This window comes from Acanthaster planci, linkage group LG11 (genome assembly GCF_054643075.1).
Source record: "Acanthaster planci isolate LZ-2023a linkage group LG11, COTS_SCS, whole genome shotgun sequence".
Classification (NCBI taxonomy): domain Eukaryota; kingdom Metazoa; phylum Echinodermata; class Asteroidea; order Valvatida; family Acanthasteridae; genus Acanthaster; species Acanthaster planci.
The window spans coordinates 15,719,118-15,731,252 of NC_141787.1; the positions used below are offsets into that span (position 1 = coordinate 15,719,118).

Consider the following 12,135-nt stretch of genomic DNA (forward strand, 5'->3'; position numbering starts at 1 on the left):
GTCTTTAATTTGACTGGATATGAAATAAAAACTATTCACCTTTGACCCTGTCTTGCATCTACGACGCTCCAGATAAAACACGTCAAGTAATTGTAAAAGGTGACTCATTCCAAAACTTATTAAATCTGTACGCTAACGGCCTGCCTTAGTTTCCCCTGGATTTCTGCTGTTCTTAATTTGTCTCCAGGATATACTCGATATCCGTGGAAAGACCTTTCGTACGCTGAACACAGCTGAGATTTAATCCGCTGTGTCACGAGCGACCCGTCATGAGTGAAGAACTATGGCCCAACGATTTGCGAATAAGCCTGTAATCATCATAGATTTTCAGCAATCTTTTCTGATACTCTGCGATATCCTACTCCCTTTTCACCCCTATAGTTTTATGTTTAGCCTTTTAACACAAAACTGACTCATCTTTCTGTTCCCTACACATTTTTGTGTACCCAAAGACGCGGTCTTTAAATACACAGCGTAATTTTCAAGACTTAAAAGATTTTAATGTACAAAGCATATATAGAAAGTATATTTTCAATTATTTTAGTTTCTAATTTTGAGAATTATGTGGATAATATGCTCACTGCAGTGTATATCATTATTTGTTATCTACAAAAGTTAAAGGTTGCAAGAACTGTTGAACGGTTGACCCGCCATTTTTCGCCATATTAAGTAAATAAATGGTTATGTGTTGATCCATATTAACGTTATACAATTTGCTGGTATCAAAGCACAAGTTCTTATTCATCCATGATGCGAGGTAAGTCTGTATCAAGCTGAGAGCTCTGAAAGCATCTCGTTAGGTCGCTCATACTTAAAATTAACTACATCCCTCCAGATTAACTGCGTTGTCTCAGGTCAATAGATTTACATAGAATTGGGAGCAGTGTGGTCACCATTCGGTTAATAAGCTCAATGACAGGCGTACTTATTCCAGAAACTGCGACTTTGTACCTCAAGAATCCCCTATTTCCTTTTCAGTTTCCGTTAATGAACAGGTTTACATGGTACTGTGCGAGAATTAGAAGTCCACTAAACAGCATTTTAAAGTAATTCAGTTGAATAAAACTTAAGACTGAGCTAGATTTTGATCAAAATGCAAATTATCGTGGAATATGAATGACTGATGTTATTTTAAAAGAGTCATAATAGTTTGCACCAATTTTCCCAGAGAACGTCGCGAGTGCAACGTTGATAAGGGTTCCTTGATCATTCTTTTGACAGAAGAAAAAAATTGAGTGGCAAAAGGCATTTTTTGCTCGATCAGTCTTTGTTGATACGGACCACCATGCCTAATTCCAGCAGAGGCCGATCTCTCTTAACATTCCTTGTACATTGGGGCACCTCACTGACAAGGTCTAGAAGTGCTCGGACCAACATCAAGAGATTCTTGGTGAGGAACACACTTGCCGTCATGCCCTTCTGCAGCCAGAGGTGGAAGCGGATGGCAAAGAATGGGATATCCACAAGAAGCAAGAAGAGCACGGACTTCAGGAGAAATGCGCCCTCCCAGTGGCTGTCTTGCTCCTCCGAGTCTCTGCGGTCCTTGTTACCTTTCTTCTTATTCTTAGGCTTCGGCTGACTGGGGTAGCGGGGCTGTTTGGACGCCAGGAAGCGGAGAGCGAAGAGCGGGATCGTCGGGATGATGAAGCAGATGCAACCGAAGGCAACGATGGCAGCACGGACGTGATACGGTAGGATATGTTCCTGATCCCCTGTCACGATCATGTCGAGGAGATCAGCGCTGTCCAGCATGGCTAGGCTGGCCATGGTGCCAAGCTTCTGCACCTGAAGTTTGTACTCTTGTTTCTCCACCCCTTCGTGGTGGCTGTAAGCCAGCAGGAGGAACAAAATGGACGACAGGGAGACGGCTATCTTCAAGACAATGGGGCTGAAGATTCCCTCGTGGATTCCTGTTACGTCGATGTTATGTATGATGCGGATGACCTTAGCCACAAAGACGCAGGCATAGACGAGCCAGCAGGAGTAGGCGAACGGGAACTCGTAGAATAGGTCCTGCTTGGTTTTAGGGAGAGGGTAGATGGGTTGCCCAGCCTGACGGCGGGAAGCCATGAAAGCCGATAACCAGAAGACAAACACGATAACATCGATGATGATCCATTCGTAACCTCGCTTGAATCCTGTTCCCTGTCCATAATGGATGAGGACGTGATCTAGGAAAGCCGACTGGCCTGCTAGCACCGCGAGACATATTAACTTAACTCCAATATCGGCCACAAGACCTCTCACAGTTTCACCTGTACTCATGTTGAATTGATTGCTTTCACTGAGTCCACAGTAACCTTAACTCACTCGAAATTCTGCGTGAGTTTTCACTGACATGTCACTGAAACTTTCAACAAAATGTCTCGATAAAACAGTGACGAAATGTAGGTAGTTCGTTTCAAAATCTTAGCTTACGAGTATTTGGGGGAATGTTCAGGTTATTTTTAGTTCCAGACTTATTTAAAGTTCTCCGGATAATCACATGAGCAATTCTTTCTATACTGCGCTAGTATGACGCATAATTCCTCGGTGAAGACGGCACTTGGCATCGGTGGTATTGCTGCGCACAGCCCTTGCAATCATTTTTCGTCCTCAAATTACGGCAGTAGAGTGGCTACTGTATATACATACCGGTATAAATTCGACGTCCAGTTAGATCATACAGATGGATCATAGTTGGATTTCCACGTCTCCCAGAGGTTACGTAATTAAAAATTAAGTGGCTTTTTCTCTGACAGCGGTTTTTTCGTCGACGCTACAGACAGTAAAGCTCACCATTGTAGAAAGCGTTTGTAGCCAGTATCAGTTCTTCTAATATTTGAAGATTTGCATCGCTGAAGATCTTGTAGGACTTATAAAATCATCATATTTATGCGTCAGTTTCGCAGCACCAAGACGACACTCCCAATGTAGAGCACCAAAATGTTGCTCGGTAAATGGAAATTTCCCTCCGTAGAGTTCGCAATATTGACGTAGTCTTCTCATGACATTTCACTCGTCTGAGAAGTCACAGTTCTCATTTTTTCTCAGGGTTGTCAGACTGCATGCGACTTCAATAACCGAACACACTTCACTAAGAAAGAGTTAGTCCCTAAATCCAGGGCAAAACCTTGGGGAGTAAAAAGGCTGCTAAGTTAAGAATGGCTGTTAAACTGGTAACTTCCTGATCATGCACGGCGGATGATGACGTGTCCGGGTAGTTATAATGGGATTTCGTGACCTTGCTCTATCACCCTATTACTGTCGTGAGTCAGGTGTGGTTTAACGAAGTTAAGTCAACTTGATTATAATTTATTACTATCACTGAGGCTCTGACATATCTAGGGATGGATCTTACTGAACATAACTATTGTGCAGTAATTTTCAGTTTTAAGAATTCAGACGCAGGTGAGTCGTTTCTTATGTCGAGAGTTCTTTTCCACACAAACTTGGTGAAATTGCAAGACTGCTTAGGGAGTAGGCCGAAGCGAATCCCGACTACATAGACACTGAATAAGAAAAGTGTTATGCTATAGGCCTACACTGGACCAACATTGTGTTTCGCCTAGATACGATCAAGTGATAAATGTGCAAGTCACGTGAACAATTTGGTTTATTGCTGCAAAAGAGCTTTTACATAGAAAACATGTATAGCTTCCCTGAGAATCTTTCAATTTGTCATTTCTTTTAATTAAATAACCGATAACTCCTGTTTTTCTTTAAAATAAGTCGTATCCTGAATTTCAATAATTCAGTTCTTGCAACCTCTTGCAAAGTCCAGTTGCTTAAAAATGCAAGTCCTTACTGATACCAGATTAATTAATGTCCACAAAAAAGTGTGGGCTTATGAATTTTACAATCAATGCCCTTTAAACTTCTATCCAATCACAGGGCAGAAGGCCGCTGCCCACGGGAAACCTGAGGTTATACGAGAGGGGGCGCTGTATTTGCTCAGTGAATTGCAGTTTGATAATGATGAGTTCTTCGGTTATTTTGAGAAGGTAAATTTGATCATTTTGGCGTATTGTAATTTGACGGGCATGATTGTATGATGTTGATGAAACTTATAGCGCATGCGGCTGCGCTTTGGTGAAGTTAACGGATACAACGTGACGATGTGAAACGTATGCTGCCCAAATTCCGGACGCATGATGGATAGGAGTCGCGCGTTTCAGTGCATGCAGGGACTTAGACCTACACCGGTACACGAATATTTACTGCACTAAGTTTCGAACGGCCAACAAGATAATTCATATTGTGCATTGTAAAATGCAAATTTTCCAAGAATACCTGTGGCACGTCATTGACATTAAGTTTAACCCAAGGGGAAAACTTGTTATAACTTTTTTCCCTCTCAATCATATTTTGAATGTAGGCCATATTGGTTAAGTTTTAATCTAGGCCTACACGCTCAGTTAACGATCAACTGACTGAACTTATGTTAAATTTTTAAATTTTAGCATGCTTGCATATTTTTGTTTGCTTTGAAGGTCTTTTGGTGTTCTTGGGAGGTTTTCGCTTCCAATTTTAAATGCCACAACTTCAATTCATCCTGTCGCAGTCCGTTGGCTTTCTGAGAATGACGGTGGGATGCCAAGGATTAAAAGAGGTAATATTGGTCTCGTCCAGGTTATCACAAAGTCTATACTTTGTAGATATGCAAATTATAATGTTCATCTTCATAATCTTTTAGGATTGTAATATTCATGTCACATCTTTTGGGGGTAATGCAGTACAGACTAGACTAGACTGATGAGTACACGAGTGTTAACGAGTCCCTGTGTATCGTGGGCTAACTTGTTTTTGATGTTTTCTCTTTATTTTTCTTTCAGTCAGAAAGCAGCTGGAGGAATTGGTTGGAGCTCAGAAGGTGTGGAGGTAAATTCAAGTCAAAGAGATTTGTGCAGTTAGTTTGGAACTGATGACAGTCACTGATCTTTGATGTCAGTCTTTGCCAAACTTTACAGGGATAGTGCATTAACGAGGGCGCTATTGTTCACTTTTACGGTAGAAATTCATCAAACTGGTTTTAACTCTGCCTTCTGAAAAAAAAAAATCAAATCTGCACAAGAGTGTCTGTGGTCTGGTCTTCATCTTTAACCATGCCCCAAAGACCTGGTTTTATGAAAAAAGTTTTTGAATAGGTCAATGATATTGTAATTGTGTAGCAGTTTGGAGAATGTTTTGATAATAAGCTGCATTATAAAACAGCAGTTTACATTTTTAGGGGGATAAAAATACTTATAGTTTATAGATAGTTATAGCTTGGAAAAACCCAGTTGCTGAGCTCATATTCCTAAATCATATTTATTTGTGCTCTATTCATGCGCCGTCGTTTCAAACATGTTTGTTTTGTCTTGTTCGTCATTTTGTCTGTCCCATGTTAGATTGTATGGTTGTCATATGTCTATGGGTTGGGGTACAAAAGTGTAGCTGCTTAACCTTAAACCTAAATGTGGTCATCTAATTTATCAGATGTAATCCTATTTTATGTAATGTTACTCAATTTAATGGCCAGATATATTCAGCACTTAATTAATGTGAACGTGTTTGGTTACATTATAAAGAATGACAGCATTGAAATAAATGTTTCATCATCATCTAAATGTTTCATCGTCATAGACTGTTTTTTGTGATATGGTTATCTTTCAACTAGTGAGCAACAGCAGGATCGGTCGGATCTCTACAGCCAACTTGCCGAGAAGCAAGAGGACCTTGAGGAGCGATGCATGGCAGACAGCTATCAGGAGGCAGTTATCCCGCTAGGGGAAGACCCCAGATGCCAAGAGAAATATCTAAACTTCTACAAGACGGTGCGCATCGGCAAGATCATGGAAGACTTGGACACGTTTGCAGGTGAGAAAATGTTTTAGAAAGTGTTGATTTCCGGCCTGGTTATCTTAAATGGAGCTAGTGGAAGAGTGGTTAAGCACGTGAATCTTCTAAGCACAGAGAAACTGTGTAATTTGTTTTTTTTTCTTTGGACAGTGTGGATATCCTACCAACATAACAGGGAATCTGGGGCCAAGGCCACACCTTTGGTGATTGTCACAGCATTGGTCGACAGAATAGGTCAGTTTAAAGAAGGACATTTACAATGCCACAGAACTCAAATCAGATGAGACTTCATGAAAATGCTTGCAGGTGCAGTAGTTGAGATAACTGGTTTTGCTGTGTGATGCCATTGTTGATGCTTTGTTAATTGTCTCCAGATCTCCACGAAGTTGAAATCAAATATAATCGAGATATCAAGATGTGCGGCAGTGTGACATGGGCTGGGAAAACGTCAATGGAAGTCACTATGCATTTACATCAAGTAAGATAAAGACAAACACACATAAGATGACAGAGTAAGCCATGGTCATTATCATGTCCTTGAATGAATTAACTCTGGCCTTGTACCCAAATATGTTTTACCAAAGCTATTTTTGCTCTGTTTTCTTAAGCTGTTGGCGTCGATAAAGAGATGCATTTCTTTATAAAATTACATTTTCAAAAGGTTGAATTACAATGTGAATTTGTTTGATTTATGTTTACTCCTGAACAGAAACAAGACGGCGTTAATTGGAAGAAGTTAATTGGGGCCAGATTTGTAATGGTGGCACGAGATCCAGACAACAAGAGGTAAAGATTATTTCCAAAATTTCAATTTAATGAGGGCCAAATAATTGTTTAAAAATGTATTCCAAGGAATGAAGAAAAATCGTGTCGAATCAAAGAAAACTGTTCTTTCACACATTCCCTACTTGGGTTTTACATACCAATTATGTCTCCCCCAGGGCAGCGTTTGTGCACCCACTGCGAGCTCAGACCACAGAGGAAGAGTCCATTATAGCCAGAGGTAAGAAAAACAAACAGCTGCGGTTGGAGAGATCGGAGCAGTCCTTACTCAGGAGCGCCCCCACTGCCGAAGAGAGAGAGATCGTCCACAAGCTCTTTGTGGATACGCTCGACCAAAGGTAAGGAGGATCAGATTCTTGGGGACAAATTTTGTCATCTAGCATAATATCTGCTTGGAATCAGTGTTCTGGTATTAGTCACAACAGTTGATGCTGAAATGCGAACTAGGACTTAATCCAAGAATTGAAGACTCGCCGTCAACTGTGACTTTAGCTGTTTTGGACCAGTTAAGAGCAACCTACAAAACGTTACACTCAGTGTAGCTCAGACTGTCGGCAGAATCCAAGCCGTGATACGGATCAGTTTCATCTTGGTTTTTGTACTTGATCCTTGCAGGAGTGCCTCCTTCAGCACCAGAACTAGGCCTGCCAATGCAGTATGGATGGAAGACAGTAAACTCAAAAACCTTCTCATCTGTTTCCCCGAGGTAACCTTTGAAGATGCTCTTTGAATTAATTGTTTACTGTTATCATTTCCATCCTGACGTCTGTCTAAACAGTGCTTCATGCATTTCGCCCATGTTTCCGTCTTCATTGTAGTCTCTGTTTGGACTTACATTACTCCTGTCTCTTCCTCAGCAACGTAATTTGTACAACAAAATCTTTGGTGGTTTTTTGATGCGGCAAGCACTGGAGCTGGCCTATGCTAATGCTGCTGTATATTCGTGAGTAAACCTTTCACCAATTTTCCACCCTTTCATAAATACCTTTTTAATCAGAGAGTCATAAGAAGTCGGCATATGATGGATTTTCAACAATTTTGTCTTAAAACTTTACTTTCATTTTTCCAAACACCCCTGTCCATTTTATTCCTTTTGAAAGTTGTTCAATAGAATCTTCTTCAGTGAACTTGGTGTGCGCATGGCTTGTTGCATGCACACAGACTCCTGACCAATCAGACCCGATTAAACTGTCTCGTATCCGTGTGCCAGCGCATGATTTACGCAGCGGGCATTATCACTTCTCAGCGGGCACTATCAAATGTTAATACACGGTCACATGATGCGTTTTGACCAATAGGAATAGAAAAACTGTCCCAGTTATTTATGAATGGGTAATAACGCAATATAAAAAGTGAACTTGAATTAAAAAGTTCCAGAAATTCTAATCTGAAGAAATTTAAGATTAAATATTGAGTTAATGGAAAGCAGACGAGTCTTAGGTACCCTTAATTTATCCCTCTCAGTCGAAGGAGACCAATCTTCAAATCAGTGGACAGCATTCAGTTTCGCAAACCAGTGGAAGTGGGCGACCTGCTATATCTATCCTCCCAGATTGCCTACACGGAGAGGAACTACATGCAACTGAGGGTCCATGCTGAGGTCGTTGACCCTAAGACGGGAGAACGGGACACAACCAACGTGTTCCACTTCACGGTCAAATCCAATGGGCCAGTCCCGCCCGTTCAGCCCAAGACATACGGAGGTGAGCATTGCATGGTTGGTCATATTGCATCGTTGTTGGGGCGTATTTTTCGGTTGTAATGTCAAGTCAGTCACAGTGGAACTTAACTCCACCCAAATTTCCACAAATTGCTCAAACAGTTATTTATCCTTGTCTTTGGCTTCCCAAGTTTTTTAGTAAGCAACAACAGAGTTTGCACAGTAGCTCATAAATGGAAATGAAAGTCATGCATGTAAAAAAAAAGTCGTCTGTCAAGCGACTTTCAGGTTGTACCATGCACAGTGCATGTTGAAGCATTATTTCTGTTATTTGTTTGAGGGGAGCAGTTTTTTTCCTCATTCTGGAACCCCAACAAGAGGACATCAGTTTCAGGTTTCATTGGCTTGATGGTCAGGGGTAATAACGAAGCCTCTGGGAATTGTTTATGGGGGCTCCAGCACTCTTATCGCTTTCTGTTTCTTTTTGAATATCTCTTTCTGGAATTCCATCCAAAGGTTAGGCTGTAGGTATGTCTTTGTAACTGTATACTTACTATCTTGAAGTGTTACAAGTGATTTTTCGGTGATTTTGAGGTTGAGGTGTATTGTGTCAGTTTGTGACTGGTTTTTACCACTTGTATTTTTGAAATATTTTATTGACTAAGTTTTGAGTTTTTTGTTGTTGCAATATACCAGTGGAAACTAGATTTCTATGTTTTCTACATCGACTAATAACTAATGAATGAATGAATTGTTGACATGGGGGATGCATTTTTTATGTGTTCATTTGTTTCACTGTCTTCGGCAGAGTCGATGCTGTTTCTGAACGGAAGAAGACACTTTCTGGAATTTCTCAGGGAAAATCCTGAAGAGTCCGTGAAAAGTTGAAACGATGCAAGCTCGCAGCTTTCAAATAAACTCCTAAGTCTTAATTATTAGTAATTAAACGACAAGTGCATTTTCGACCGTGTATTCAATTATGCCCAGATTGTTATAGACTTAGCGTGCTGAACTGATAGCATTAAATTAAACTTGTTGGAGTTTAAAGTCAAATATGTATAAAGTACTAGATGGGGAAATGTTGGGTTATTTATGCAAAAAGGTTTGTACATTTGTTTATAGATCCATGTTCTTATTGTTATTGTTTTTAATATTCAGGCTTCATTTTACAGTTTTAACAGTTCGCTTTAGAAAGATCAACTCTCAACCATGTATTTTAAGTGAAACAAAATGGTATTCATGAAACATTTTCTTTGGAAGACTGACATATGTTGTAACGTCGGACGAATTCAAATTGAGCTTCTTTTTCTATCCATGGACTTTTCTATCAGCTGACTGAAAGTAAAAGAAACTTCAAAAATCTCAAGTTAATTGTTTAGACATGACTGATCTCACAAACTATTCCAGCTTCTTTTTGATTGCTGAAATGAATTATTTGATTTATTGATGAGATGAATAACAAAGTTGATGTTCAGTTTTGTATAGGACATTTGACAAAAACATTCTTGACAAAACACAGTAAGTTACAGACTTCTGTTTTGTTACTTGAGTAACTAGTGCAAAAAGCAGAAATAAATTGAGCAGAAAATGATTAAAAATTTTCAGATAGCTGTGCTGCATGCTTATAATCCATGTTGTATGGAGTTTTATCCTGATAATTTAAGCTACACAGTACCCAACAGGTTTACCTTTTTTGTCGTTGTTTTTGGTCATTTTTTTATGTTTTCGGGAAGGGGCTTTCAAGTATTACTCCCTGCCAGAAGCAGAAGGGATTTCTCAGAATACACTTTGGGATATGAAAGATTGAGAGATTTGGCGCGCCATATATTGAGATTGCAAACAATTAGTCTGGCCCCCTTCCATTATTCAGCATAAATTTCACTAAAGCGTTGACGGGATGAGACGAACTCGGCAACTAATATTCAATACTGACCATGCGGCATTTTTGTACCGGTGCGCGCTGTTTCAGGGGACGAAGTTATCTCATGAGATGCGCTTCACAGAAATTCGGTCTTTTTTGTTTTTGTGAACAACTTACGGGTCACTATGGCCCAGCATACCCAAGGTAAAGATGCCATGACCAAAGCCACCTTTTACGAGGAGGCCAAGAATTATTGGGAGGAAATCCCACCGACCGTGAACGGAATGCTCGGTGGATACGGAAACATCTCCAGCACGGACGTGAGAGGGTCGATCGATTTTCTCAAGCCAATGCTAATGGTAAGTCATGCATAGAGACTCCAGAATTAAAGAAATTGGAACTCGAAAGTCCAAGTTACCTTCAGGCGGTTCCCCACCCTGACGAACTACTGTCTCTGTTAATTTATTTCAAACTTCAAACATGTCAATTCACGGAGGTAGGCCGGGACCTAGCTTCAGGGCCATGGTTACCTTCAAAACTGGCAATGGCATGACTGACATGACTGAAGATTTGTAACTTAAAGTTAAAGTCAGTTTACTCATGACCCTCCATGGTTTACTCTGCTTTCTGCAAAGTGGATTTATCAAGTTTAATAAGTGTATTTTTAAGGGTGACTTATTTCAGTTTATTATATGTACGTATCTTTGTTTTCAGTGTGAATGGAACGAGAGAGTTGGATCTGAGAAGGCTCTTGATTGTGGCGCTGGTATCGGTCGTGTATCCAAACACCTCTTACTACCTCTATTCCAGTCAGTTGATCTGGTTGAACAGGAGCAGAAATTTCTGGATGAGGCACCGGCCTTCCTTGGGGAAGCATCGGCCAACGTTGGCAAGTACATCTGCTGTGGGCTGCAGGACTTTGTACCTCAGCCCAAGCACTACGATGTCATCTGGTGCCAGTGGGTTTTGGGCCATTTGACCGACGAACACCTCATCAATTTCTTCAAGAGATGTAAGGAAGGCCTGAAAGAGGGCGCCGTCATATGCGTGAAGGAGAATATTTCCAGGGAAGGGGTTGTATTTGACGAGCAGGACAGCAGCGTGACCCGCTCCTCCAAGGAACTCACTAAGATCTTCCGCAAAGCAGGACTCAAGATCATGAAGGAAGAGACACAGAGGAACTTTCCACTGGAGATATATATGGTCAAGATGTTTGCGCTTAAATATAGATGAATGCATCTGGTTAAGAACACAAGGGCTAAAACTTCACCACCCAAAAAAATAAACTCCAATTCTTCTTGTCCCTGAATTGTAGTTCCATTGTAGTGAAAAATAGTTCCTTTCTAGAGTGAAATAAACATTTCTTTTTCAAAGAGAAAGAAATGTCATTACTTGTCTTGGTTAATGCCATATTTTCCTGATACAAGGCTTAAGTTTGAGAAAAAATTAATATGGCAGACACTTCTTTTTAAGGAAATGGAACCAACACAGAGCTTTCACAACTTAAGTTTCACATTCAAATTCTGTGAACATATCGTTTCTGAACTTGTTGAGAAATGCAGTTAAATATTTTATCCTATTTAGCTGTATTATTTCTGATTGATGTGAATTGCTGTGTACTCAAACCTCATTAAAAAGGTGTCCAAAGTCTTAATTTTTAATCTTTATAGAAGTGAACATGTATATCCGATGAATCAGTGTATTGTGTTAGAAATCATTTCACCAGAGGAACGTCATGCTGTAAGTTGAATGTGATTTTTATTTGCGAGATTTTTTGTTCAAAATGGACCCAAAGTCACGTGCTAATAAATTTGGCATGAACATAATAAAATGTGAGGTTAAATTTGAATATAAAACAGCAACTTTGCTTCTTTAGCATCAATAATTGAGATTTCCTCTAATGAATGGCCAAACCTCCTTCCCTAGCTTTCATTTAGAGATGATTTTTCTGTCTTATAATGTTAACTTTCTATTTGTGAATGTTATAGGATATTTTCATGCCCAAAGCAGT

At 40.1% G+C, this 12,135-nt stretch overlaps 3 protein-coding genes across 4 annotated transcripts; 2 read left to right on the forward strand and 1 right to left on the reverse strand.

The window, feature by feature from the left end:
• Positions 1-722: 722 nt before the first annotated feature.
• On the reverse strand, positions 723-3,105 carry LOC110976429 (uncharacterized). The gene has a single exon (XM_022229687.2). It carries the CDS (start codon positions 2,263-2,265, stop codon positions 1,261-1,263), a length of 1,005 nt encoding a protein of 334 aa, XP_022085379.1. The 5' UTR covers positions 2,266-3,105; the 3' UTR covers positions 723-1,260.
• A 746-nt stretch (positions 3,106-3,851) lies between these two features.
• Positions 3,852-9,861, forward strand: LOC110976454 (acyl-coenzyme A thioesterase 9, mitochondrial-like). 2 transcript variants are annotated; one of them, XM_022229727.2, is made up of 12 exons: positions 3,852-3,983; positions 4,473-4,591; positions 4,815-4,860; positions 5,639-5,838; positions 5,971-6,054; positions 6,195-6,298; positions 6,530-6,606; positions 6,762-6,941; positions 7,219-7,309; positions 7,461-7,546; positions 8,068-8,306; positions 9,072-9,861. In XM_022229727.2, exons 1-12 carry the CDS (start codon positions 3,955-3,957, stop codon positions 9,149-9,151), a joined length of 1,335 nt encoding a protein of 444 aa, XP_022085419.2. In that variant the 5' UTR covers positions 3,852-3,954; the 3' UTR covers positions 9,152-9,861. The 2 variants fall into 2 exon arrangements, with proteins under 2 accessions (XP_022085419.2, XP_086999731.1); XM_087143605.1 differs by lacking the exon at positions 3,852-3,983 and adding an exon at positions 4,059-4,184.
• A 297-nt stretch (positions 9,862-10,158) lies between these two features.
• LOC110976444 (N-terminal Xaa-Pro-Lys N-methyltransferase 1-like) lies at positions 10,159-11,986 on the forward strand. Its single transcript, XM_022229710.2, has 2 exons — positions 10,159-10,483; positions 10,839-11,986. Exons 1-2 carry the CDS (start codon positions 10,310-10,312, stop codon positions 11,355-11,357), a joined length of 693 nt encoding a protein of 230 aa, XP_022085402.2. The 5' UTR covers positions 10,159-10,309; the 3' UTR covers positions 11,358-11,986.
• Positions 11,987-12,135: the final 149 nt, after the last annotated feature.